The 27989-nt window shown below is 29.0% G+C and overlaps 5 protein-coding genes and 1 long non-coding RNA gene across 12 annotated transcripts; 4 read left to right on the top strand and 2 right to left on the bottom strand.

Moving 5' to 3' along the window:
* The first annotated feature begins 840 nt into the window (after positions 1–840).
* Positions 841–8890, top strand: LOC117159945 (uncharacterized). 3 transcript variants are annotated; one of them, XM_033340235.2, is made up of 8 exons: positions 841–984; positions 4808–5030; positions 6897–7321; positions 7537–7765; positions 7937–8079; positions 8162–8291; positions 8375–8557; positions 8660–8890. In XM_033340235.2, exons 3-8 carry the CDS (start codon positions 6923–6925, stop codon positions 8824–8826), a joined length of 1251 nt encoding a protein of 416 aa, XP_033196126.1. In that variant the 5' UTR covers positions 841–984; positions 4808–5030; positions 6897–6922; the 3' UTR covers positions 8827–8890. The 3 variants fall into 3 exon arrangements, with proteins under 3 accessions (XP_033196126.1, XP_076477371.1, XP_033196125.1); XM_076621256.1 differs by lacking the exon at positions 841–984 and having other exon boundaries at positions 4888–5026; XM_033340234.2 differs by lacking the exons at positions 841–984; positions 4808–5030 and adding an exon at positions 5031–5147.
* Gle1 (Gle1 RNA export mediator) lies at positions 7754–15987 on the bottom strand. Of its 4 annotated transcripts, none has more exons than XM_076621254.1 (9): positions 15659–15987; positions 13965–14086; positions 13597–13893; positions 10842–11267; positions 10672–10762; positions 10274–10561; positions 9892–10196; positions 9432–9810; positions 7754–9359 (listed from the first exon to the last, which is right to left on the bottom strand). In XM_076621254.1, exons 2-9 carry the CDS (start codon positions 13995–13997, stop codon positions 9097–9099), a joined length of 2082 nt encoding a protein of 693 aa, XP_076477369.1. In that variant the 5' UTR covers positions 13998–14086; positions 15659–15987; the 3' UTR covers positions 7754–9096. The 4 variants fall into 4 exon arrangements, with proteins under 4 accessions (XP_076477369.1, XP_033196085.2, XP_033196082.2 ...); XM_033340194.2 differs by lacking the exon at positions 15659–15987 and adding an exon at positions 14177–14493; XM_033340191.2 differs by lacking the exon at positions 15659–15987 and adding an exon at positions 14252–14491.
* LOC117159954 (uncharacterized) lies at positions 14506–16146 on the top strand. The gene is made up of 3 exons (XR_013059150.1): positions 14506–14823; positions 14895–15177; positions 15391–16146. It is a non-coding gene; the product is annotated as an uncharacterized LOC117159954 (long non-coding RNA).
* A 1093-nt stretch (positions 16147–17239) lies between these two features.
* Usp30 (ubiquitin specific protease 30) lies at positions 17240–20671 on the bottom strand. Its single transcript, XM_033340230.2, has 6 exons — positions 20160–20671; positions 19921–20079; positions 19547–19710; positions 18946–19356; positions 18523–18858; positions 17240–18447 (listed from the first exon to the last, which is right to left on the bottom strand). The coding sequence occupies exons 1-6, from the start codon at positions 20257–20259 to the stop codon at positions 18199–18201; spliced, it is 1419 nt and encodes a 472-aa protein (XP_033196121.1). The 5' UTR covers positions 20260–20671; the 3' UTR covers positions 17240–18198.
* Positions 20672–21105: 434 nt separating this feature from the next.
* dx (deltex E3 ubiquitin ligase) lies at positions 21106–24226 on the top strand. 2 transcript variants are annotated; one of them, XM_033340220.2, is made up of 7 exons: positions 21106–21611; positions 21968–22160; positions 22241–22510; positions 22594–22882; positions 22975–23293; positions 23385–23740; positions 23833–24226. In XM_033340220.2, the coding sequence occupies exons 1-6, from the start codon at positions 21442–21444 to the stop codon at positions 23737–23739; spliced, it is 1596 nt and encodes a 531-aa protein (XP_033196111.1). In that variant the 5' UTR covers positions 21106–21441; the 3' UTR covers position 23740; positions 23833–24226. The 2 variants fall into 2 exon arrangements, with proteins under 2 accessions (XP_033196111.1, XP_033196110.1); XM_033340219.2 differs by having other exon boundaries at positions 23385–24226.
* Positions 24227–24343: 117 nt separating this feature from the next.
* LOC117159948 (uncharacterized) lies at positions 24344–27524 on the top strand. Its single transcript, XM_033340245.2, has 6 exons — positions 24344–24770; positions 26164–26356; positions 26424–26563; positions 26645–26807; positions 26891–27145; positions 27229–27524. Exons 1-6 carry the CDS (start codon positions 24691–24693, stop codon positions 27358–27360), a joined length of 963 nt encoding a protein of 320 aa, XP_033196136.1. The 5' UTR covers positions 24344–24690; the 3' UTR covers positions 27361–27524.
* Positions 27525–27989: the final 465 nt, after the last annotated feature.

Below are 27989 nucleotides of genomic sequence, written 5' to 3'. Positions count from 1 at the left end.
GAAAGGGGGTGATTCTACGCGAAAAAAGAAGTCGAAGATATAGAATAAAAATTTTTCGTTCGAGGCTTTGTTTTCGAGAAAATCGACTTTGAATTTTCGCTCGGTACGCGTGCGGTACGTTATAACGGATCTCACTGTAGATCGTTGTCTCGATGGAAAAATTAAAAAAAATAAAAAAAATAAAAAAATAATTTTTATTCTATATTTTCGACTTCTCTTTTCGCGTAGAATCACCCCCTTTCCGCTTGTACCATCAATTACCAACCACCCTGTATATAGCGCTATATATATAATTTCTATATGTAGAATTTTTTGGTAATAGTTCATGTGATGAATAATTTCATTAACTATAATAAAATTATTTATCGCATAAATTATAATACTTGTTAGAATATAAAATTTTGCTTGAAACAATGTTATAATATACATATACATATACACGTAGATGTATGTACGTATGGAGTAATCGCGAACCTAAGTATGTATGCTTATGTGCATCTGGTCGCGCGCAGGTTGGGTAAGCTATCCGAATGATAACATGATCTGGGATGAAACGAACGTTTATGATGGCACATCGATAAAACGTAACAAACGGAGAGAGACTAAAGAGAATGCATGTAGATGTGTAGTGGTATGTGAAAATTTAACCATATGTGAGAAAAATGCATATGTACATATAAAGTCTAAGACATTACGGTGTGATTGGTGAGAGGCAGAACTTTTCGTAGAACAATCAAGTTAGAATATTAATCGTAAGGATCATAAGGAATATCAATATTTGTGCTTTATACCATTATAACTTATTTCATGACATTAACAAAATTATAAAATTATCTTCTTTCTTTTGCAGAATAATGCATCATCTTCGTATGGCCTAAGAAATGATAAAACGATCAAAATCGAAATTCCGAAGATGGAAAAATCACAAATCACGAGCGGTGTGTCCGGATGAGGTCTCCATCGACCGTGATTTAATTTCATAAGGTCGGTGGGACTTTCGTCCGTTTGCAAGACTCGATGAGTACATCACGTATAAATTTCTATTTCTTGCGTAAAATATCAATGATAATTCAACGATAATTTTGCATTATTTCAAAATATCTATTGGGAATCAAATTTATTACGAATTATATACACATGTATTATGTATATATGTATATGTATATGTATATGTATATTTACAAGTTCATTAGCAATTACTCACTAGTTCACTAACTTGGCATTAAATTGGATATAGGGTATTCAAGAGATTAAATAAACGAAGAAAAATTATATAAATCCATGTATATTCGATATCACCAATTGGTTACAACAACATAACAAATTAATTACAAGTAAGTAAAGACTGCTCTTATGTGACATTCTCGCATATACATATACACATATATGTGCAGGATATTCGAAACTGATTTGTCATGAGCATCGTAGCGTTATTCTAAACCTCTGGATCGGCGAAGATCTGCGAAAGAAAGTAGCAGCGAACTTGATTTCGAGCTTAAAATTCAAAGTCGAATTATTTTATGAGCGAATCTGTAGAAAGATTAACTACCCTCCAATTTCAATGATTTTTGGATATTTTGAATAATTTTTTCCTACATGCAGAAGGGATGGATTCGTCTTCAAGATATTTACAAGAAAAACTGCTAGTACCACTACAGTGAATTATGCCTATAGCGTATGCGTCAGTGTTGGTTACCGCCGCCGGCCACTTATCTGCCGTCTATAAACTAGGATCGAGCGAGTTTAAAGGCCTTTTGCACAATGTACATATGCGAGACTGCAACAGTCGGTTACAACTTTATAATTTATAACTCAATTAAACGTGAATATCATCATCATGAAAGTCATCATTGACCGATTCACCAACTTTTTCATCGTTTAAAGTCAATACGTAATCTTCGGGAGATTTGGAGTATCCACGCGCAACAGTAGATGCTATTTTTCTCTGTACGTTACAAATAAAATGTGTCGAGAAATAATGGAACTTCTTCTCCAAGAGAACGGTTGAATTGCGATCTATGGTTCCTTTGAGATTTTTGACCCTCGTGATGTGTGAAAAACAATGCAGAGGTGTAGAATAACGCTCTGATGCTCGTGACAGATCACTTCCGATCGCCCTGTACATACGTATATGTGTATATACAGTGACGAGCAAAAGTGTAAACACACTCCGCTGATTTTATGCAAAAGGCAATACTACGACTAATTTTTCAAGTGATCGGTAAAGATTAGGTAACAGTAACTGGGGCCCAGTGTATCGCTCACACCAGTTTCCGGGCCCCTCTCGATCGCAGCCGGGACGGTCATCGTGGAGGTTTTAGTCGGTTGGAGTCCATTCACTGTTTATTGTGAACACCAAAAGGTATTTAAAAAAATTTGTATCTTGGGTTTAATAAACATAAAAAAAAAAGTCGGTTGGAGTCCGGCACTACCACGCCGCTTTTCCCCAGAAGCGACCTGGTGTCCGTGCGGATTTCCTCCACGTTAATAAAAAAAAAAAAAAAGTAACAGTAACTACAAGCTACGTCTGACTAACGAAATGTAATAGTTCATTTTCATTAACATTAATAATGTACAGAATATTTTATAATAATTGTGTTTTGAAACAATGTCTACAGTTTTGCACGTTTCGTCAGAAACGTTTATGATAGCACGTAAATGTCAGGGAAACGAAACTGTCAATAAGCACTGATTGTTCACTGTTTCGCAGTCAACTGTTCCACACCATTGTTAGATTACTTTTCAGTTTGATATGCTTAATCCAAGATGAAGCCACTTAGTGAAGATAAAAAGAACAGTATTATTTGTTTGCGTGATAAAGGTTTGTCGTTGCGGCAAATTGCAGAGGAATGTGGTGTCAGTCATACGATAGTTGCAAGAATAAGAAAAAAGTATGTTAGTGCACCAATTTCTTCACAAAACGGTAGACCGCGACTTATTTCGGATAGAGCAGCACGTGAAATTGCACACTGTATTCGGTCGGATAGTTACAAAACAGCAAAAATTGCTACTCTGCAAATCGAAATAAGTGCTAGCGAATGGACCATTCGTTGCTCTTTAAAGAGAATTAGTTTACGAGCGAAGGAAAAAGAGAGTAAACCAGCTCTTTCAAACAGAAATATTTATTACGAAAACAATTTGTGGACACCTACAAAGAATAAACGACCGAAGATTGGAAAAGAGTTATATGGAGTGACGAAACAAAAATTAACAGATTCGAATCTGACAGAAGGTCCTGGTATTGAACTTCATCCGAGAATAATGATCAACCAGGTGGTATAAAACAAACTATGAAATTTGGAGGTGGCTCAATTATGTGTTGGGGTTGCTTTACTCACAGAGGTGTTGGTCCCTTAGTTCGAATCGAAGGTATAATGCGAAAAGAGCATTATTTGACCATTCTACAAAGTAATTTACCTTCTGTAGTTAATTCTTTGGATACAATGAACGTGAAGTAGTATTTCAACAAGACGGGGATCATAAGCATACTGCAAAAATAGTTAAAACCTGGCTAGAAAATCAAAATTTTTCTGTGATGAAGTGGCCAGCACAAAGTCCGGATATGAATCCGATCGAAAATTTATGGTCCATTTTGAAAAGAAGGCTGGCAAAATATAATAATCCACCTTCAGGTGTTCATGAATTATGGGGAAGAACACAACAGGAATGGTACAATATTGAACCACAAATAATTAAAAATTTAATTGACAGTATGCCTCGTAGATTAAAAGCATTAAAAAAAAGTAAAGGAAAGTGGATGAAGTACTAGGTTGAAACCATAATTCGACGAGTATAATTAAAGTGCAAAATTGTAAACATGCAGTAATTTGCATTTCATGACATTATTAATGTTAATGAAAATGAACTATTACATTTCGTTGATCAGACGCAGCTTGTAGTTACTGTTACTTAATCTTTAACGATCACTTGAAAAATTAGTCGTATTATTGCCTTTTACATAAAATCAGTGGAGCGTGTTTACACCTTTGCTCGTCACTGTATACTATCTTTCGGTATATGTATTTAAATTCAATAGAGCATTTTCTGATATAAAATGCATTATCTCCTAGATAGTTTATTTGGAAAATATTTGTACGTTGTATTAATGAACAATAAAAATATACAGTGATACCAATGATTAGACTATAAATTATACATCTATAATATTGTGATTCCATCTAACATGAATGTGAGAATTCAATTGCTTTTAAGCATTTTTCGTTAAGTGAGCGTTAAATTATTACAGTTCCATTGTTTCATTCTTCATTAGTACGTTTTTGGAGGTAAATTAATCATCTTCTGTTATAAGCAAGGCAAAGCACAACGTGAAAGTGTAAAAAAGAATATTGAACTATCACGATATGATAGTCTTACGAAATGATAATCATGATAATGAGTCTTACGAAAAATTAAGATGAATCTGAGAAAAAGTATTTCAAAACTAATAGCGGATGTTAAAAAATACTTAATCTTTTATGACTAATGGCTAAAATGATTAGCATTTATCCCTGCAAGAAGTTATATTAAAAGAATCGAATTTGTGTGAAAGTGAATAAATTGAAACTTATAATTTTTTATTGAAAAATATTGTTAATTATATAGTTTATGGAAAAATACTGCTTATTTTTTATATTATAATAAATATTACGTACCTTTTATAAATGGAATCAAATTAAATATACATACATGCATATATTTGTTTTAAATAAAAAGATTATAGTTTAAAGAAAGTTAAACATTGACTTAAATTTAAGAAAACATACTGGTTGCTTTTTATCGTGAACTATTCTATCTAATACAACCATAGATCGTTTGTGATACAACATGGACGAAAAGTTTGAAGCAGAAATTCGCAAAGTGCGAAACTGTACAATATCTTTGTTCTCCCATCGGTATCGCTGGAACCTGCACTAAAATGGCATCATTTCTTTGGAACACGCAGCCATCACGCGGCAATCGACTGAAGATTATCTACGAATACATGACGTCTCTCGAACACTCGTCGCATGAACATAAACCATTCCAAGTATGTAAGTAACATTCTCATTATTCTGTCATCACTGTGAACATTTCACAGTTTTCGTCTTGAACTATTCTCTCAATACAGTGTATTCCATTTAACTGATTTAATAGTAGCGCAAACGAGAGTAAGTTTCAATTAGTACATATATATATTTATATACCGTATAAGTAATTTTCTATCGAAATACAAAAAAATTTGATCAGTACCTACTATATTGAATCGAATTATTGAACCTTGTCGAGATTAATACGCGCATGACCATCGATGTGTATTTTTATGATACAATCGGAGGGACAGTAATTTTATTTAAAAGAAAATAAAAGATATTAATATAGACTGGAGTTTATTCGTATAACGTTTCATTTTCCACGAAATTATTTTCAATACGATTCTAGAATCAATTTTTGTGCCAATTTTACAGTAATTGAAACCTTAAAAGTAACTAATCTTCTGTAACAACAGACGTTATTTATTTCTATCATACAGTTGCTTAACAATAACGAGGTGTAATACATATATATATATATATATTTAAACTTTAGACCAAAAATTATATTTTTCAAAAGAATTTGATAATTATGTTTTAGAGATTTACATAGAGTTTTATCTCGTCTGTGCTAATACTTCTGTTTATCACTGTATATGGTTCGCCACTTATAATTTTGAAATGTATGAAAATATCAGATACAATGTTGACAAACACTGTTTCAATATATCATGTGTTGTATTATACGTATAATATAAGCAAGCAGGAGGTAATACTTTATGTAAAAATACATACAAATTTTATTATCCGAGATTTTTTTAAACTTCTTTCGTTGTAAATTATTATATGTATACATATAATTAATTAATTATTATATTATATTATATTATATATATGTATTTTATAATTGGATTATTTTATTTTTCCTATTTCGTTTTAGTTCTCGTTTAAAATTACCGAAGAAATATTTATGGTAATTCAAAAAAGCTTCATGTGTACACTATTTACAAATCTAATATCATTATAATTATTGCTCATAAGGGAAATACACAAATGTGTTCTTCTGACGAATTATATAAAAACAAGTACCATGGAATTTCACCGCCTTATTTTGTATCATAATTAAGAAAAGAAACTAATACCGATAAGATTCCATGTAATCGAAACATGTTTCAATTCGAAACCGTACAATTTAATTACAGTACAGTAAAACAAAAAATGGACTTCTTAATTGTAAACATTATTTTATATGGCATGTATTAATAATTTGTTGGCAATTTTTCTTCAGGAACCTTATCAAATTTATGTACATATTTTATAAATTTTCCCCTACGTGATCGTTATTAAAGGAGCATTAATACATATTTATTTATCACGATTTATTGTTATATTTATTATATTTATAACATCCACTATGTTTTCCTAACTTTGTTTTATATTTGATTCATATTGCTGACAATATACGTATACTTCTTTTTTAAATTATGCGTTATCATAAAATATACATGAATCGGCCACACTGAAAATCATCTGTTCTTAAGACAGAATAACTTTTTTAAAATTGGGCTACACGATTTGAGTTTTTTTAGAAATTAGGTGAATTAGTTTATTAAATGACATATAAAAACAATTTTTAAAAAATTATAATTGGTTAAAATCGCAAAGAAAATAGTAAAAGTCGCCTTTTACAACTTTTTTATTTGAACCTGTAATAAAAATATATATATACTGAAAGTTTCATCGAAGTCAACGTTGCTGTGAGTTACGCTAAATTCTCATTATTTTGTCATTTCTGTACTTTATTTCACCTTATTTCTTAATTCATATTATTTTTGTTTATTTTGTATTTTGTAGCTTTAATCATTTTTAAAAATTTCCTGTTGCCAGATTAAAATATAAAATCATACGACAAAATGTTTTCTATGACAAAAACATCGAAGGATAACTTACTTCAGAGTGAAGTTCATTTGGAATCAAAAGATACTTCGATAAATAGGAAAAAATCAATAAATATCGCAACCTTTTCTCTTGAAAGTTGTCAAATTATGAATGACAGTTACGAAATCGAAACAAAACAAAAAAATTTGAAAGAAAGTGAAAAACAAGAAAAAATGCAAATAGAAATTAAAAGTTCAGAAGTTTCAAAATCAGAATACCAGCAAATGAAGCCTACAATCGCAGAATTAAAAAATATTGAATTCAGAGTAGAAAAACTTAAAACAGAGGACAAAGAGTCAAAAAGTTTTAGTGATATTACTTTACATCAAACCAATGTTCCAGAATACAAAATGATTCCCATTGCCGATAAATTTGTAAGTTTCATATATAATGCATCATAATAATTACTTATCATTTTACTAATAATTGCGACGTTTTCTTTTGAATGGTAAAAGATAATCTAAATTTAAGCCTTTATATAGATTTGTGTTTATCATATTTGTCAATATTTTCGTAATATATTTATAATATACAGATCTTATACGTACTAAGTCATTTAAGTAATCAAATACTGTTAACGTATTTTCAGGATTTTCAAAAAGCCTCGAATGTTGCTGTTCCTCGAAAATGTCCTCCGCTTTCTAGTCCGCTATTGAGTGAACGTTCACTTGTTTTAACAACGCATCTTGTACCTTCGCTACCAATTGGCTTATTCGAAGTGCTTGTAGAAGCAATCGAAGTTGCTACCGAAAAACCTGTAGTACTGTTGTATGAATCCAGAAGTGACAGACCAGTTGCAAAAGAAGTTGTGGATATTGGTATGTTATTATTATTATCTCAATCTAATTTTTATATGTAATAGTGTATAACGACTTTTTCGTTAATTCTTTTCTTTCCTATCATTCTACCTACATAAATACGTATGGAATGCATGTAAAAACTGATAAGTTGTAATTAATTAAATAATAGAGTAAATTCATATTTTTCAGCTATCTTATCAGCAAGTGCAGACTGGGAAGATGGTGAACTTCTACCTGTGAGTTTCTGTTTCGAACATCATCTTAATAAAGACAATTCATCGTGCATTTATGCTGATGTTGTTGTAGCTACAGACCGCGCGCTACACGTACAAGTAAATATCAAATTCAAATATACAATTGTAATTACAACTAAATAAAAGTATAAGTATATTGATGTGAGAAAGATTTTTATAGGATATTACAGATCTTCGCGGTCATAGATGTTCTCTCCCAGATCGAAAGAAAAATAGTGGAGTAACAGCCTTGTTATTTAATTACTTATACACGAAAGGTGAAAGCCCAGCTTTTTTCGGCAACACGCTTGGTTCGTACATTACATTAAGAGCATGCTTTTTATTTTCAGTATACTATGAAAATGATTAAACGAATTATAAATTCAATTTTCAGATGCTGATACACAGATTGCTGCTTTACAAATGGTTGCAGGAAAACAAGCAGAAGTTGGAATTTTAGAATCTCCTGTTATTAAGTGCCACAAAAACACATTACCAGGAATCAGTTCACTTCATATTTTAACAAGTTTAGGACCTTTACCACCTTATCGCATCATGATAAAGAAAACACTTTCAGGTATAAAAGTTTTAGGCGTAAAAATGTATAGGACGTATTTCATTCATGCTATAATTCTTTTATGCAATGAATTATGATTTTTACTTTTCATTATATTTGTAGACGTCCTCAAAAGAAAAATTACAACTTACTTACTAAACATAAATCAAGACAAAGAATGGATAGATAGATTCGCTCCTTTTGGGATTACTAGATTTGCCACAAATTCTGAAAAATTATACAACCTCGACGGTGTAAAATCTGTAGTTACAAGTGTACCATACTACTAAGATTATGTTATTCATATTGTATTATTTATAGGCATACGCATAATTATACATACATCACTTATTATTTTTACATTTTTTTGCATTCTTTCCTCACACATTGAAAGTTTAATAAATATGACATTCAAATAATGATCTTTCATATGTACAAATAACTTTAAAATATTTTTGCACGAGAAAATTCTTGCAATATCCGATAATGTTTTACGAGTATCGATAACAGTCAGAAATTTATAATTAGAAATTAAAGAAATTGATTCAGTGGTATTATCATCACCAAAAATTTGGAGGAAGTTGACCATCAGGAGGGGATATAGAACCTTTTGCTAAGCTATTTCTCAAAAATTCTTCAAGTCGTACCAATGGACCACTGCCGATAGATCCTACATTTTTCATGCGTGGATAATATTCTTCCGACAATAAAATTAACAACTTATGGAATTGTTTTGGATAAGCAATCCATAATGTATTTCCAGCAACTTCAAGCATATCCAATAAGAAAGTTGCACAAAGATCTGATATTTCCTTTCGCGGTTCTGAAACAAAATTACAAAATATTACTGAGACTCCGATACAATTTTCTGTAACTTTCTAGATGTCTATATTACCAAAATTTAAAATAGCAGCCAACCATCGCCATGCATTTTGGAGTCCATGTGGATTAGTTTTATCAATTCCTTTCCTTTGAGTCGTGATAGTAATAGAAGCATACAGTCTCATTAAACCGGACATTCTTTTCAAAAATTTATCATGCTTTTCAATTGTACCATCTTCAGCATATTTATAACCCATTAATTTATAATAATCATCATCCGATTGTCCTACCATCCTTGGCATAAAGATAGGAACCGTAAACGGACAAACATTGTAAAAATGTGATAAAAGCAAATCTCCGAAATCGGAATGATCGCTCCAAAGAGCTACGATTATAGCTGCGATGGGAAATGCCATCTTTGGTTTACTTGAAACAAGCGTCTCACCTTGATTCTATTAAAATGGATTATATATGAAATCTGTTATAATTTAAAATACTTGGTACAAATATAAGATTTATATGAAATTACATACAACTAATTTTTTAGCTAGAATATTTTTACAAAAATTTGCCCCATGTGGATGTTCATTAACATTTGGCCAAGATTTTCCCATAAGCAGAATATGTAATCTTTCATATTTATCTGTCAGATGTTGTTTACTAATGCCAGATATTGCATTTACAGGTATATTTATTGCTTTTTGACATTCAAATCTAAATTTTTTCATACTTGGAGATTGTAAAAACTCATCAAATATTTTTACATAATTTTCTAAAAATTTTTTATTATTCACATATATTTCTAACAATTCTTTATCGACATATTTATACAAATGATCTGTAAATAAAATGGTATGTATTTATCACTAATTTATTAAGAACATAAATTACAATTATGGCACAAACTTATTTTACCTTTATCTGATTCGGTCGTTGATACATTTCGTTCTACATTAACAATTAGAGATGTTTCTTGTGAAATATTTGTAGAAATCATGTTCTCTGTTTGCACATTTCCCCTTTTTTCTTCGTCTTCATATTTTTGTACTTCGTTATCAGTACTTGTTTGTTCTGAAATAACTGGCTCGTGAACTGTTTGACTGTTGCTAAACGCCTGTTGTGAATCTGACAATGGTGTCGTATGAGAATGTACTGTATTTTCTGCTCCAGTTGAATTTACCTCACACCGAACATTTATTTTATCTAAGGTATATAAAAAACAATATATAAAACACATAATATAAAACAATAAAGAACTGTGTGTTTGCACAAAATCTAACAAGAAAAGACATGATATATAGTACAAAACTTACCTATTTCTGATTTAAATATACTTAACATTTCATCAATTTGTTGAACCAGTTTTACCATAATATTCAAATCGGCGGGTGTTATTTCACCTATCTATGAATAAAATACATATACATATTTTTGTATTTTTCGTATACTGTATTTAATAAAGTTTTATTGTTTTACTTTTTACCTTAATTTTTTCATCTATAAACTTCAATTGGAGGTGCAACTCTTCTAATTTTGTATCATAAGAAGATAATATTATGGCAAAAGAATTTTTGTCTTTACAATGCTCCATACAATTGCAATGTTCCATTGCATATTTCTTAAAATCATTATTTTTTTGGTTGTATATATTTCTTAAAATCATTATTTCTTTGGTCAATTCTTCTTTCTCTTTCATTTCTTTTCTGTATTCTTCAACTTCTTTCTGTTGTTCATGTCTTTTACGTATTTCTTCCTGTTCTGCCATTCTTTCTTCTGCTAGTATACATGCATAGTTCTCCTTACTTTTGCGTTCACGTTCTTTAGCCATATGTGAACGTGACATTGCCATACGTTTCTGTATAACTTTCCCATTTTCTTTCATATGTTGCCAATGACATGCAATTTTTTTCTAAAAGAAATCACATTTTTTATGGTTTTATACATTTGTTATTTATGGAACAATTTATATTACTACTTTATACATATATATCTTTTCATAGATTAATTTTTAAAAATTTTATTTGACTAGCAAAAATTTTCAATTTTCATCAAACATCATTATTTTGACTATTAACAGATGTGTATATAAAAGTTGTGGACAAACTTTGGAAGCATGTAGTATTCATCAAAACTGGTCTTGATAAACATAAGTTCAAAAACAATTAGTTTCAAAGTTGCAAGATATTTATACACTTATGCAAGTGTATAAAAGTATAGTGTATAGTAAACCAGTTGCTTTGTTAAATGAGTTGATACAACAAATTGAAAACTGTTGCTAAGAGATAAGTTAAATGCCAGAGATCTCTCAATGTGTGATATGCTTCTATGAGAAAACATGCCTGAGTGTATATTAAATTGAACATAAGGCATATTAAACATATGCTGTAAAGATAATGTCTTATTGAAAAAACCACTCAGAAATTGATGATTTTTGGATTCATGTTTATTAAAACCGTTTTGTTTGTTTTGATGAGTACTATATGCCTCTAAAGTTTGTCCACATCTGTTATATACATCCCATATATTTTTTGTTTCCATAGCACAACTTTTTCATTAAGTATATTTTGTATAATTTTTGCACAGTTGAAAAAGAATAATTACTCACATAATTGTCTATAATATTCATTTACAAAATGTTGCTTTTCAAAAATTCCATAGGTAACAAAGGTAATTATTTAGAAGTTTGCTCTGTTCACTGATTTTGATGATTTTTGAATATGTTGTCGGAGGCATGATTCTGAACAACTTTTTCCTATACCTGTAATCATCGCTCGGACTTAGTTTCCCAGATGTTCGCAAAAAACAAAGACAATGAATCCTGCATATACAGGGTGGTTGGTAACTGGTGGTACAAGCGGAAAGAGGGTGATTTTACGCGAAAAAAGAAGTCGAAAATATAGAATAAAAATTTTTCGTTTGAGGCTTTGATTTCGAGAAAATCGACTTTGAATTTTCGCTCGGTACGCGTGCGGTACGTTATAACGGATCTCACTGTAGATAGTTGTCTCGATGGAAAAATTAAAAAAAAATAAAAAAAAAATCTTTTTATTCTATATTTTCGACTTCTTTTTTCGCGTAGAATCACCCCCTTTCCGCTTGTACCATCAATTACCAACCACCCTGTATAACGATAAAACGTATCAATTTACCATATGAAAGACAAAGACAATGTAAACATAAGAATACTGCTTCGCGTCTTCCCTTGTCTTTCATATGTTAAATTTGATAAATTGAAGTCAAAATATCTGCTTAACCAATAATTCTTCATTAATAGGTTAATACTTTTTTTACAAAAAATGCGGTGATGGATTGATTAATACATTAAAAAATATATAGTCCTATTTACAGAGATGAAAATGCCAAATATAATTTGCACCATATCCCTTCGCGAACTACCACCACATATACGCATTCTGCGTAAACCATCAATTTGGCCGAGAAACTTATATATGAGTTTGAGGAAACCAATTGATAGAGCCAAGACTCATATATGTGTCCCACGTAAACGCATCGCTATGGTCGAGAAACTCATATATCTCATATAAGCGTACATATAAAAAACTCATATGTGTGTCAATTTATTTATCCTGTGGAGAATCTGTATACATACATATGTTTAGAATTTGACATCTTGGAGTGCTATGAACGAAAATCGCGTCTAAGCAGGAATGTGCGCTGGCAATTTTAGATGACTATCCGGCGATAGCTCGGTCCCACGGTACGGTTGACTTAGAACCGCTCCGTCCGCAAAGGGATATGATATCCATTTGAACCAAATAACTTTTGTTACATCTTTAATCTTTCGTGATATATTCTAGCGTTTCCACTTACATAAAACACCCTGTATATTATAAACAAAAGGTAAGAGTTAGCCCTAAGTTAGGTTGTATCCGGCCACTGCCATAAGGCGACCGGCAACCAAACTAACGCATATGCTGCTATGGATACACAGTTGTAGGCAGAATTCATTATAGTGGTACCAACAGTTTTTTTTCAAATATGTAGGTTAGAAACTAGAGCCAAGCGGTGGTTATATATATAGAAAAAAGTTGTTCACAGTCATGCTCCTGACAACATATTCAGAAATGATCGAAATTGATGAGAGAAATAAACTTCTAAATAATTAAATGAAACAAAATAATATGTATTGATTAAGTTACATGTTGCATGCAAATTATATTATATAGAAGTTATATTTCTTTGAAAGTAAAATAAAAATAAAAATGTATCTATATTACCTGAACTTCTTCTTTCCTTTGATATTCGCTTTCTAAGAGAATCTTTTTAACTGAGAAGGTAATACCACCTTGCATATAAATTTTATGCTGTGGGCAGACAGATTTTTGTGGAACTGTAATATTACAAGAATTCCGTTCATTTTCTATATTTTCTGATCTTTCACTTTCACTTTCATTCACTATTGAATCGGGACCAATTGTAATTTTATCCACTTCACCTGATATACGAGAAGCTTTTTGCAAAGCAGATATTTTAAGGCAAGCAAAATCAGAAGCGATATCCTCCATATTTTGCACCTGCCAAAAGATCAAAATATAATATTACTAAACTGTAAAAGTTTATAATATTATTATTTAGTTATACTTACAATTTCGTCTTTAGTGCTTACAAAATGAGGCATCTCTGCATTTACGTTACAAAAAGTAAAATATGAAGTAATAAATTTCAAAAGATCGGGTATTTACAAAAGGTTGCAGGTGCAAGTATAACCTATAAATTTATACTCGGTCAAATTTATTCCACATACAAACATGTATACGTACTATTACAAAGTATACTAATATAGCATTATATACTAACACCATAACAAAGTTTATATCAACATTATTTTAGAATATTAACATCTTGCATCTTAGTAAAAACGTAGCAACATACCGTTACACACCATTTACTCTTCAATCATACTAAACACTGTACGCCAAAAGTGATGAACTTAAGCTAGCAAGAGCAAAAGCAAATGACATGCTGGACATGTTCGTATCACTCGCATGCACTGATATATATTCTATGAATACGCGAGCGAATCTTCACACGAATTCTCATACGCCGAGCATGGTGTCAAGTTGATCATGGCTATATTGGACTTTGGTACATAGCGCCACCATAGGTTAACCGGCGTATTTTATTCCCCTTTCCCACTGATATCAATTCTCACTATTAGAGACGAGTAGAGAAACAGAGAGAACTAGAAAAGATTGTCAGAACATTACAAAAGTTTACCAGTGCGCAGCGCTCACTATTTTATTACTTGTCAAGTTGTCACTCACTAACGAACATGCGATATATCAGTGTGAAATAAGTTTTATATAAAATGTATTGTTCTGTATTCTCTAAAGATTGTACGAGTATTTTATACAAGTGAAAGTTTACTGTTTAGTTCTAACTAGGGGTAAATATGTAATTTATGATAATTTGAGCAACAATTAAGCAAATGCAACATTGAACAGGTACACAACCTTTATTCAATTTACGATAGCCTTGATATTTTTTGTTTTAATTTGCATATAATTATGTCTAGATTTCCATGAGATAAAGCATCGTGATTACCATTATAAATAGTGGGTCAAACTAATAAGTCTGGAAACTAATAGGAAGGATAGAAACTGAGCAATAGCAGTTTTATGTGTTCTGCTCATTTCCCTAAAAACAGTTTTGCAATCTACCACAATAATATGAAATGTGATTCTTTTCAGATAATAATGAACATGTTTCTGCGTCATCTTCAACAATAGAAAAAATTCCCTAACCTGAATATTTTGCTATAAAATGCAATGACTCCTCTATAAATATCAAGGAAATACGTAAGTTGAAAGAAGTTTCAAATATACTATTTACTTTACTTTTACACAATCCTATGAATATATCTTTCTATCTGAATGTACTATTGTGAAAAACAGAGTTTTATGGGAGATATTAATGAGTAATCCAACTGAGCATAACTATGTAATATAAAATGTTAATGTTTAAGGATTAAAATCTTTATATATAATATCGAACATTATTTCTTATTGCAGTTGATAAGTATTGGTTCCCATATAATATACCAAAGAGTACACATCCAAGGAAGAAGTAACAATCCAAAACTACGTATGAGATAATTTTCCATACCCATAACAATAAGAACACTCCACAACATACAAAAAAGAGTTTAACCAATCTCAAAAGAAAACTACTCTCAACAACAAAAGAACATAAGACATTAAAACAATGAGTTGGATACTTGAAAGCAAGTAGAGTTTTTAAAGGATATAGTGAAAGACCTAAAACAAGAAAAACTTTTACCCGATTCTGCATGCTATTATCTTTCCATGCATGAATATGCTTCATTACAATTGTTCAACTGCATGTAGAGAAACAGAAACAATAGTAACTACAGCTGACTTAGAACTATGTCGATTCCTAAGAGAAGAGTGCAAATAAAATTGTATCAAAATTAAGGTTAGCTATGTATATTTTATTATTTCATTACATATATATTATTATTTATTTATATATATTGATATAAATATTACTATTTTCTTAATTTGCCTGCAAACTACATGTAAATTAATTGCTCACATCAGTAATGTATTAATTCTGTTTCATTGTACATAAAATATTTCTACATTGCTATATTTAATTCTACATTGTACTTCATATATTATAATAACATTGTATTGATCCTATTCAATTGTACGTAAAATATATCAATTCTATTCTACATATTTCTATTCTTCATATAGTAATATATTGTGAATTATAAAAAAACTAATAAATCTATTTTAATAATATATGACTGAATTTAATTTAATTTAATGCTTCTCTTGAAATGTGAGAAATACATACCTATATCTTCTTTATCCATAAGAATAAAACAAACGACAAAAATGTTTGCAAATATTTTAAATTCACCTTTCCCTTTTTGTGAACTTCATTAATCATTACTTCATATATTCATATTTTTTCATATTAAACTTGTATATTTATTTCACTAACACTATTATTTTAGTCTATATACATTCGACTTTTTTAACTTCGCGCTATTTTTTCGTAATACATCAACGGCGCTGGCATATAAAGTCTTTTTCAATTTGCTCAGTGTAAAGTTATACATGCACTAAGGAGAGAGAGAAACAGCAGAGACAACTAGACCCGGACTATATTTACATAATGGCGTTACACAACAAATTCTAACTTCTCGATTGGAGCGCCTTGCTGCGGACAAATCGATCAACATTACTAGGTCACAAAGAGTCTTACCCTACCACGAAAGTTTGCACACCTGTATCTACGACCGAGAGCGTGCTCATGTTGCACGCCGCTGTGTCAATATGTCATAACGCCATACTTCAACAATACATAACAGATCGATTATCTTCATACTTATTTAACTCCATTCAACTCTTTAGCATTTCATCTTTATTCGTATTATAGCGAATCGAAAATTCATGTATATACTTATCGTACAAAGTACTATATAATTATTTATATACATATATGTATAGAATTTTTCTATATGCAAATTTTATTAGGCAAAGTTAAAATATTTTTAAAATAGTAATGGTGCACTACATGGTACAGTAGTTGCTCTGGATCTAAGGGCATTTGAAAAATTTCAGAATTATCTGCAATTTTAAAAATTGAACTACATATTTTTATTTATACATCGATCAATGCGTTTTTAAATCTTTAGAGGAAACGATTAGTTTGAAAGCTATTTGAATTTCAATTTTGCAAGACTATTTTTTCTATTTTCTTATAAAATTGAAATCTGAATATTTAAGATTTAGTATCTTTTATTGCTTTATCTTCAACCATATAATAAAAGTTTATATTTTAAAATAAATTTAAAATAAAATAAATATAATCACTCACTGTGGTGGATATTATTGTAATTTTTTTATTTAATCTTGTGGATTCAGAATGGCTACAAGGTACAGGTATTAATTTAAAATCTCCATGGGCAGTTGTACGCCTGTTCCAGAATGGGTTCTCCAAAACATTTGTGCTTCAGATGGAGAAATAAAGAATATTATTAATAAACAAGCGTTAACATAACATTGTAATTTAATTATTATAAAAACTAGATTAGATGTAGAAAACTACATATTAGAGTTAGGTATAATACAAAGGGTTGAGTTAAATGATACAAGGGTATGAAAATTATCACTGTTCAAGTTATTGAAAATCTCAACTTATTACTTTTTCATTGCACGAAAATGTATTTCATTTAAAGTACATATCCAGAATTAAACTTTCAAACTCCAGATGTATAAAATAATAGTTTAAGTTTATATATAAAAACGATTGATTAATTTGGCACAATTTGATTTTGTTTCACTATTACAATGCAATTTACCAAGCAAGTAATGCAATCCTCTACAAACTATAACTATAGTATTCTACATACACAATATTCTATGATGCTACCCTTAAATGTCGACTATTTTGTTTTGTTGCACATAAATTATTAAGTAGGTATAATTTTTAAAAATTTGTTTCAAATTTTGCACTATTTCATTCAGTTAGAAAATCATAATGTCAAAATTATAAGCAAAAAAAATATTTTTTATTTTTGTTTTTTATGTACCATTGTACGAAAATAAAGTGATACAGAAAACGTGAAATCTATTAAATAAAAAATTCACATAAATATAAATATTTGTTCTCTTTGTTTAACGAATAATTTGAAGTAATTTAAACTGTTTTGCAATAGGAACATAAAAGCTATTATTAGACACATTCAGTCTCTTAAATTCCATTATGATCATTACATCATTTCAATATATTGAGTCATCATTCCTAAACTTCCTGCGGTTACTAAAATTGATTACTAACTATCCTTATATGCTATTAATACGCTCGTAAAAGAGAAGATATGGTGTGGCACATAAAACTTCAATCAAGGATATGCTCTCAACTACATTATCCGAAGTATACAACCACTGATTGGCTTTATTTCCTCGTCTATAACAAACAAAATGCCCAGAATCAACAGGTCCGCGATGTTCTACAATCGCACGCAATTGATACTTATGTTTATCTTGTAGCGTTGTTCGATTAGTAAGTAACATTGTTGCTTCAGGATCGCCCTATCAATTCATATTTCATATTAAATTTGTGACTAGCAAACATATATATTTGATACATTATATTGTATATCATACCCGTGCATTTCGCTTTTTTGTTTCTATAAAAGTATAAGGATCTAAAGTTAGTACTTCAGGAAATTTGACTGGATCATCTCTCTTAATTGGTATTCCTGAAGAGCTCCATGTGGTTCTTGATATATGTAAACATAAACATTTAGGGAGTTTGCCTAGAGTTAAGGTTTTAGTAGCTAAACAACGCATTCCGCATCCGTCACATGAAACGTCTTGAACAATTTCACTGGTTACAAAACGCGTTAATAATTCTTCCAATGTGTGATATGATTTAATATGTGGACCCAAAGGAGGCAAAGGTAAAGAAATTGTTTCAAGTTTGTCATAATGTACTGCAGACTACAAAAGATATTCTTATTTATTTTTTTATAATTAAATATGTTGTATTAAAGTAAAGTAAAATTCTAATTAAAATAAAAGACTAACCTTCCATTTACAGCAACTGCATTGTAATTGACTAGTTAATAAGCCAGAAAATGGATGTACTACTATCGATATTGGTGGAGCAATAGAAAATGACATAGCACATAAGGAGTTCCACGGTTTAAGAGATTCTTTATTTTCCTCAACTCCAACATTTTTTGAAAGTAGTTCTGAAGACCTAGCAAGGATTATACCTGGCTTATTATATGCCATAGGAATACTTGATATGGACGTCGTCGATGATATTACATGACTGTTGCAATTTCTATCAAAACCATTTGGAATGTTAGGACTTTTGTTAGCTGATACAATATCATTACAAGATACACTTCTAAATGATAAAGGATCACCCAATTTCTTTGTATCTGTTATCATTATTGTACTTTGTGGTAAAGCATCAGACAAACAACCTTTCTGAAATCATTTGTTGTAGATATATTTAACTTGTTATTTAGTCTTTTTACTTTAAAGATTTAAAAATATGTCATATAAATTTGAAAGTTTTCTCAAACTACTTAATATATTATGTAGTATACCAAACAATAATGTATTTTTAACAATTCAATATAACTTTAGTTTGATAATTTTTAGTTTGTAAGCATACCCTATTTCCATGTTGAATTTCTGCTTGTAATGCACTGAGAACTACATGAAATAGCTCATGTACATCCTGATGACCAGGTGCAAATTTCCATTGACTACCAAGTGAAGAAATTATTTCAATTGGTGTTACATCACCATATAAATCTTCCGTATATCCATTGATTTCTAATTCAAAAAAAAATTTATAATATACATTCCATAATAATATATATATTATTTATAGTATTTGAATGAATAAATCTTTAAGTTTAGTAAATTAAATTTAATGAATTAAAAATTCTTACTATAATTTATTTCTTAATAAAATATCAGTCATCATTTTTATAGTAAAGAATTAATAAAATTAAGGACATTTTGTTAAAATTAACAACATACTTTCAAAAACAGATAATGAAGTCGAAATGAAATTAACTTTCTCATTTGCTTCATATTGTTTCTTTAACCATCCAATAAAAATTGGGCAAGCCGCCAAAGCTTGCAAAAGAGAATTCAAGAAGCAAGTGTATCCTAAATTATTGATTCCAATAACTGTTCCTAAAAGGATACATAAATTATAACATATAATATCTTTCTCCTGGACAATTGTAAGAAATTAAATATATTTCGCACTATACCTTTTTTTCGAGGTTTAGGAGATGGACCCCATATAACAAATGCTGCAATGGCTATTGCGAATCCTACACTGGCAAATACAGCAACTTTTTCTACATCCATATTCTTGGAATGTTCGTTGAAATTAGAAATTTCTTGAAAAACTGCAAAAGCTAACCTACACGTTACTTCAGAGAATAAACATATCCATTAACACATATGCATATCTTTCTCAAGTTATTAATCTTTCGTAATACGAATAATTAATTTCTCAGTATTTTCATAGTTCGTTTAAAGTTTATTACAGCAAGTTGTAAGTTGCATTTACGAAAATAATTTAATCATGCTTTGAACAACCTTTACACAATAATAATACAAAGAAATATGATTTATTTGTTATATACAAGTTTATGTGTTACTCTCGATTGTATTGATTTGAAATTAATGTCTTCTTCATAAAAAATCACAGTTTTTATAAATCATAAACGATATAATTGTATACACACGATGCTCTGACCAAACATTCATTTGACATCATGAATACACATAATACATATATATGCAAGTAGATATAGATTTTTATGGAGACTATATAAATGTTAACAATAAAAATTTTTGCTAGATTTATAAAAGTAATATTGTATAATAGTTAATAAAGTATTATTAAAAGATATCATTAAAGATAAATGAGACAATAAATAATAAAACAGAAAACAAATAATTATATCATATGTATATATATATATATATATATATATATATATGTATAAATGTTTCAAACTATTATGATGACTTTAATTAAAAATAGTGAGATATATGATTCAAAGTATCCTAAACCAACTTTTATAACATTTACTTAAATTTAAGTAACAAGAATTTTTAAATACGATTATTCAAAGTCGATCATCGATATTGCGATTATTCGATGCTTAAAATTGCGTGTACTTCAGGTGAAGTTATTCGCCTTATATTCGTTATTCATTAATCGTTAATTTATTACAAACAAGATAATATGAAGTAAGGAATAGAATTTATTTGATATAATTCATTCAGTATCAGAATCGTTATTCATTATTAAATTCATTATTAAAGTTCATTTGTATATTTTGATATTATAATTTAGATTACAATATGAATGGTGTGATATACATGAATTTATTTGTATGTACATATACGTTGACGCGTGTGTTTGTGTAGTGAGATAAATTAGGCTGAATGCAAAAAAATTGAAAATGTTTTCACGTTTTGACTGCGCAAATATGTGTTGCGCGTGCATGTGAAATTCTTAAGTAAATTTTTAAGAAAATGAACGCCCAGGCGCAAGAACATGGTCATGCTGTTGTTGTGTGGGAGTGGGAAAATCGTCACGGACGTTGGAGACCTTATAGTCCTGCGGTGTCGCAACATCTTGAGAGAGCACATTGTAAAAAATTAACTCGGGTTTTCCTGAATGATGCAGATCCTAGTTTGGATAGGTTTGTATTTAATATATGTAACCAAAGATTCTGATATATCTAAGTCCGCTTGAAAACTTTCTCATTTTTCTACAAATATAAATAAAACATGTTTACGTCAAAGATTGTTTCAGGAAAAGATTATAAAAGCAAAAAGTATAAAGTATAAAAGAAATATAATTTCATTTAGTTTTATATTTCAGGATACTGATAATTGATAATGGTAACATAAATAATATATAATATTATTATATTATATATAAATATAATTTTAGTATATAATATAATACATATAATAAACTTTTACCTTTATTTATATACAGAAAAAAACATTTATTTATATACAAAAAAAAATATATTTCTATTGCTTTAAATAGGTATTATATAAATTTAAAAACTAAAACACAATGTAGTGAGGATGGGAATGAAACGCATAATATTAGAAGAAAATTTTATCTTCCAAGTTCTCCAGCTGGTAAAGGTGCTAAATGGGAGTGGGCTGGTGACACAGATGATTGGCATACATATGATATGGAAGTGCAATGTTTGATAGAAGAAGCATGGGCAAGAGTAAGTAAGAACATTATGAAGAAAAATAAAAGTTATAAATTAATCATAATTATAAAAATTTTATTAATTTTTTATTTTAGGGTGATAAAACTATTGATGTGTCTAAGACTTATTTAGGTTTTCCTTATATCATAAATTTTTGTAATTTGACTCAAGTTCGTTGTTGCACTGGATATGTAAGATCGATACGACGTATTCAGCAAGCACCTTATCCTTTAGTCAAAGTAGCTTTAGAAGAATTACAAGCTATTTCTGAAATAAAAGCAACATCTGCAATTGTTAAAAATTTAACTACAAAAATCACACATAAAAAGTCATCTACTGGAAATACAAAAAAGAACAATAAAAAGGTAAAAAAGAGCACTTGTTACTAATATTATAAATATGATATTATATTATCATTATATGATGATAATTCTACATATGTTATTAGAGCAAAAGTGGAGATACCGGTCCATCAAACATAGCTCGTGTTATTTTGAGTAATTTTAATATATTTAGTAATAAACATGGAATAGAAAATAATAATTCAATTACAAGTATCGAATCTGGACAAAAAAGAAAAACTTGGGATAGTGCATTGGATGTAGATTCTAGTAGTACAAAAAGTGGACGAAGGCCAAGCGTTGATACAGTTTCTACATATTTGAGTCATGAAAATCCAATAGATTTATTGGACAGCAGTGTAGGAAGTGATGATGCTTTCAAAGATGCCATTTTGAGTAATTTATCATACTTCCTTTAATTTACTTTTACCCTTATCATACTTTCTCATAGTTTTATATAACATATTACATGAATTTACTTTGTTCAGGTGTAGACACTGAATCTGATGTTATTTCCCAATATGTGAAAGTAGTAGAAAGTGATAATTGCGACTCTTGTCCTGTCTGTCTGGGTACGCCAGAGCCACTAACAGTAGAGTTAACTCGCTGTAAACATAGATTACATTTAGCATGTTTGAATGCAATGCTTAGTTGTCAACAACCTCCTATGTATATACAGTGCCCTGTTTGTCGTTTAATTTATGGTGAAAAAAGAGGAAATCAACCTCCTGGAACTATGAATTGGACAAGAATACTCCGAGCACTGCCTGGTTTTCCAAATACAAATACAATTCAGATAACCTATGAGTAAGTAGATTAGGGATTTCGTCCAGCAATTACAGATCACCCAATATATTTGAGAAATAACTATTTCATTTAAATAAATGCTCAATTTTAGCATTCCATCAGGAATTCAAGGAAATGAACATCCCAATCCTGGTCAAGCTTATTATGCTGTAGGCTTTCCACGTATATGTTACCTTCCAGATAATAATTTAGGTCGTAGAGTTTTAAGATTGCTACAAATTGCATTTGAACGAAAACTTATATTTACAATCGGACGATCGATAACTACTGGAAGAGAAGATGTAGTAACATGGAATGAAATTCATCATAAGACTGAACTGGGACCATCAACAACTGGTCATGGTTACCCTGATAAAAGTTACCTCGAAAGAACATTAGCTGAACTAGCAGCTCAGGGCGTAACAGATGGGCAATCATCACCTACATTGTACCAGGAATTACAATGAAGTAATAACTTCTATTTAATACATTATATGAGATCAAATTTTACAATTAATATTAAATATTCAGTAGACTTATAATTTAATATAATGCCGTAGATTCCGCACTGTGTGTTCAGTTAATGTCACTTTTTTTTAAAGTAATTAAACGATGCAAAGGTAATAGTATTAAAAATTTATAACTTGTCCAAAGCCAATTTTAGTTTCTTATGTGTAACATAATTGTGATGCACATACACTGCGCAACGCGACAGACAATTACGTTATATTCATATTTTTAAGTTTACTTGCTAGTTTATTTCTGTTTCATGTAATGATTCAGAAAAGTAGTAAATATTTATATATAAACATTAGTTTTCCTGTAATGTATTAGAGAAAAGAAATTATACGGATATATGAATATAAATCTCTATAAGAGATAAGTGTATTAAAATACGAATATACGGTTCATATGTATTCTAAAATAAGAAAAATACATATATTTTATATGGAATTGAATTGTGTAAAATTATATTATATTAATAATTATATTAATTATTTATCAAAATTTCGTGACCTTTATAATTATATATTCTTATAATTTACTGCTATTCAATTTTAAATTACTATATGTTAACATTCTTTCAAAGAAACAGATCGTTTTGTATCTTTTTGAGTAGTATACGATAGGTGGCGCGACTTTCAATCCAATAAAATGGCCGAAAATTGATTTTTCTACGCGGACGTGAGTTCTATAAAATTTTTTACATTCAAACACGAATGAACACCGTATATATTGGGAAACGATAATGTTTTAAAAAAAAAAAAAACGAAGATTACATTGTTACGGATTGTGATCAATTGAATATACCTATTACGATAGAATACTAAAACGTGAAGAACTTATATGTTATACTACCTGGCGCAAAGACGTCCGGTAATTTCTAATGTCTTTTTGAAATAAGAATTCGCGCCTAAATGAGTGCTAAAGGCCAATACAATTGCGTTTTGTGTGACTCAAAATTAGAATCCAAGGAAGCTTTGCAGGAGCATTTTAGGTACTAAAAGAAACTATTCTATTTGATATGTTCATAACCAAGCAAGCAATTTCATAAAAGAAAGATATTTTTATACGTACAACCTATTTTTCCATCCTATTCCAATGCACATTCCGAAATAAAAACATTATAATAAATAAAAATATTTTTAAATACGTTAATGATAATATTCAGCTATATTACCGATAGAGTATTGTTCGCGCTATTTTTCCAATTGCTTGCGTTTTCTTTTTTGCTTTCGGTATAAAGGTGTTTTTATTATGATAATAATTATAATAATAACACAAGTTACAATGATGTAATTACAAATAATTATATACAACATAGAATTAAACAAATTTTTACTAACTGTGATGGATTCTATTAGATTATTCATACATTTACTAAAAAGTAACATTTTTCGGAGAAACATTGTATAAATATATATAATTTGCCCTTTGTGTAAATAAAATTTTAATTGGATTGATAGTAAATATTTGGAAAATGTTTTAAATAATTGTTACATTATTTAAAATTTAGCATAATTATTACTTAATAACTAATAATGTAAGATGAGTCAACAATATATTTTATATGAAAAATATATTTTATTTTGTTAATTATATTTTATATTCACTTCCGTTTTCATCATCTGAAGATTAAAATAATATTTAAGTTTAGAACAATTTTATTATAATAATATTTAAAATTACATTTACTTTAAAATGATATATTTAACTTTAAATTTTGCATTTTCGTTTTTGCAGATTTTAATAGTTTTAGGCCGATAAAATTCATAAATATTTATTTCATTTAAAGATTATCTTGTATTTTATGATCAAATAAATATATAAGCAAAATGTAATACATGAAATATTACTATATTCTATATTTTATTCCATTAAATAGAAGTTAAATATATTTCACACATTAGTTTATGACACATTTACTCCTTCATATCATTTTGTTAGTTGTATTGCAAAACGAATGTTAGCAAGTTAGAAAATTAACAGAAACAGTATTATCAAAGAATGTGAATGTGAATGTGTATTTTAAATATTGGCTATATATTGGATTTATATATTTTGTTTAACTATATGTTAGCTATTATGATTTTATTACTAACAATTGAAATTTTATATTCATAAGAGAAAGATTTTTTTTAATAGTGCATTATTATAAGATAAATTTATACATGCATGTAGAAGAGGAAGAGAAATTGTTCAGTTTCCCTAAATTCTAGTATATAATTTTGATATAATATGTCAAACTTTGTTTTGTTCATAGATTTCCTAATAACTCATTACTAAAAAAAGAAGAAAACAAAATTAAAACAAGTTTTATTGAGTTTGTTATTGAAATGATGTTTTAGAAATAAAAAATTTAATTACATGTGAATATACTGTGTACATAGGAAACATGCCAACAAAGAAATAGATACTCGTGGTAAACCCGTCAAAAGAAGCAAAAACGATGATACCCAATGTGATGTATGTGGTCAAGCATTTGATTCAATTAGTGCAACAATACGACATAGATTTAAAGTCCATCCTAATTCTCCAACAAAATTTTATTGTCATTATTGTGGGATGCAATTTCCTCTAAAAGTATGTTTCTATTTCTACATAATATATGTTTCTTCTTTAATTTTATAAACTACTCATTTTTTATTAGACACACAGGGATAATCATCAAGCATCACATGATTCATCTGAAAGTGAGAGAAAAGAACAACATAAGAAATGTGAAGAATGCGATGTATTGTTTTATAATGAAAAAGCTTTAGATTATCATTATCGTTCTATACATAAAAGGTTGTAAATCTTTTCTATAATATTTTTTATGATTTTTATTTTTAAATAATTTTTAATTGTATCTAATAATTTAATTTATAGGATGGTACATTTATTTCAACCAATAGCAACACCACCTCCTAGCAATAAAATCAAAGTAAATTCAATGAATGATGCTCTCAGCGTGTATTACTGTCATTTGTGTGGTGCTGAATATATTATAAAATTCAATTTGCAGCGACATTTGGAAAGAGCTCATACTCAAGTAAAGCAATATAAATAAATATTAAATAAGCAAATTTTGTTACAGGTGCATTATGTTTAACATTTTACCTTTATAATTAATAGGAAGAAAGAGAAGCTGTTCCAGAAGATTTAATAAAATGTACAGTATGCGCTGCTCTATTTTGCAGTAAAAGAGCATATGAAACGCATAACAGTTATCATCAACCAGATGATTTATATGTAACATCAGAAGAACAAAGATTGCAAACTGTAACTAAAGTAGATCAAGATTTTGATATTAGGCGTGTCGAAGGAGTTGCTGACAAATATGTTCCAAAAACTAATACTACAAAAAGGCCTGCTAAAAATTGGCCAAAGGTATCAATTAAATTTAGTTTTTCCTCAATCATATATATTGATTGAATTTACCAACACAATTAATGAAATTTATTATTTTATAGCCTAAGAGAACCCAAGAGAATGTAGAAGTAAAACAAAAGGATTATTCTTCTTCAGATGATGAACCTGGTACTACTAATGAATCCAGTGATTCAGAAAGTGATCTTCCATTGAAACAAAGGATTTGCAGCTAACGGAGGTCTCTTATTGTTTATAAAATACTTCTATATTTATATTTTTAACATATTGAAACTATGTTAAAATGATCGTCATTGTAAAATTATCAGATTTTATTCTTTATTTTGACATAAACATAAAATGTGATTATAGATGATAACATCTATATTAATATTTTTTAGATTGATATATATACTTATTTTTTCATTTGTTTAATTTGTCGTTTTAGGATTATTTTGCTTTTCACGATATTAAATTAATAATTATAAATACATATATTATCCGCATTTATGTAGAATGTGTTCATGTTACTATATGAAACATTGATTTGTATATATGTATGTAGTTTGTATATCTTCATAAATATTTGTATATAATTTTATGCATATACATATATATTATAACATATATAACATACTTGATGGAATAAACAGGACAACAATATCAAAACCTACTTAAAAGAAATTGAAATATTATGAAATGATTATTATAAAATAGTATGGATAAATTTCTACTTAAATAATTGTTTTGACAAATTACATGTTTAAAAATTGTAAATAAGTAATATTTTAAATGAGGAAAAAATTTTTAAATGCAAATATAGTGTTTTTTCAGATCATAATGTGTTTACATAAAACGGTTTTAA

This window comes from Bombus vancouverensis, chromosome 9, assembly GCF_051014615.1.
Source record: "Bombus vancouverensis nearcticus chromosome 9, iyBomVanc1_principal, whole genome shotgun sequence".
Classification (NCBI taxonomy): domain Eukaryota; kingdom Metazoa; phylum Arthropoda; class Insecta; order Hymenoptera; family Apidae; genus Bombus; species Bombus vancouverensis.
Note: the sequence above shows the minus strand (reverse complement) of the source record. Positions and strands in the feature narration are given on the sequence as shown.

Bases quoted from the DNA above. Each gene is read 5' to 3' on its own strand.
- LOC117159948 (XM_033340245.2), top strand. From the start codon at position 24,691: ATGAGTGCTAAAGGCCAATACAATTGCGTTTTGTGTGACTCAAAATTA. The intron at 24,771-26,163 runs GTACTAAAAGAA...CTGTGTACATAG, and splicing joins GCTTTGCAGGAGCATTTTAG to GAAACATGCCAACAAAGAAA. The intron at 26,564-26,644 runs GTTGTAAATCTT...TTTAATTTATAG, and splicing joins TATCGTTCTATACATAAAAG to GATGGTACATTTATTTCAAC.
- dx (XM_033340220.2), top strand. From the start codon at position 21,442: ATGAACGCCCAGGCGCAAGAACATGGTCATGCTGTTGTTGTGTGGGAG. The intron at 21,612-21,967 runs GTTTGTATTTAA...TGCTTTAAATAG, and splicing joins GCAGATCCTAGTTTGGATAG to GTATTATATAAATTTAAAAA. The intron at 22,511-22,593 runs GTAAAAAAGAGC...ATATGTTATTAG, and splicing joins CAAAAAAGAACAATAAAAAG to AGCAAAAGTGGAGATACCGG.
- Gle1 (XM_076621254.1), bottom strand. From the start codon at position 13,997: ATGCCTCATTTTGTAAGCACTAAAGACGAAATT. The intron at 10,763-10,841 runs GTAAAAAGTAAA...TTTTATTCATAG, and splicing joins TTATAGATGAAAAAATTAAG to ATAGGTGAAATAACACCCGC. The intron at 10,562-10,671 runs GTAAGTTTTGTA...TATATACCTTAG, and splicing joins TATATTTAAATCAGAAATAG to ATAAAATAAATGTTCGGTGT.
- LOC117159945 (XM_033340235.2), top strand. From the start codon at position 6,923: ATGTTTTCTATGACAAAAACATCGAAGGATAACTTACTTCAGAGTGAA. The intron at 8,080-8,161 runs GTAAATATCAAA...AGATTTTTATAG, and splicing joins ACCGCGCGCTACACGTACAA to GATATTACAGATCTTCGCGG. The intron at 8,558-8,659 runs GTATAAAAGTTT...TTATATTTGTAG, and splicing joins GATAAAGAAAACACTTTCAG to ACGTCCTCAAAAGAAAAATT.
- Usp30 (XM_033340230.2), bottom strand. From the start codon at position 20,259: ATGGATGTAGAAAAAGTTGCTGTATTTGCCAGTGTAGGATTCGCAATA. The intron at 20,080-20,159 runs GTATAGTGCGAA...GTATCCTTTTAG, and splicing joins TCCTAAACCTCGAAAAAAAG to GAACAGTTATTGGAATCAAT. The intron at 18,859-18,945 runs GTTAGTCTTTTA...TATCTTTTGTAG, and splicing joins GCAGTTGCTGTAAATGGAAG to TCTGCAGTACATTATGACAA.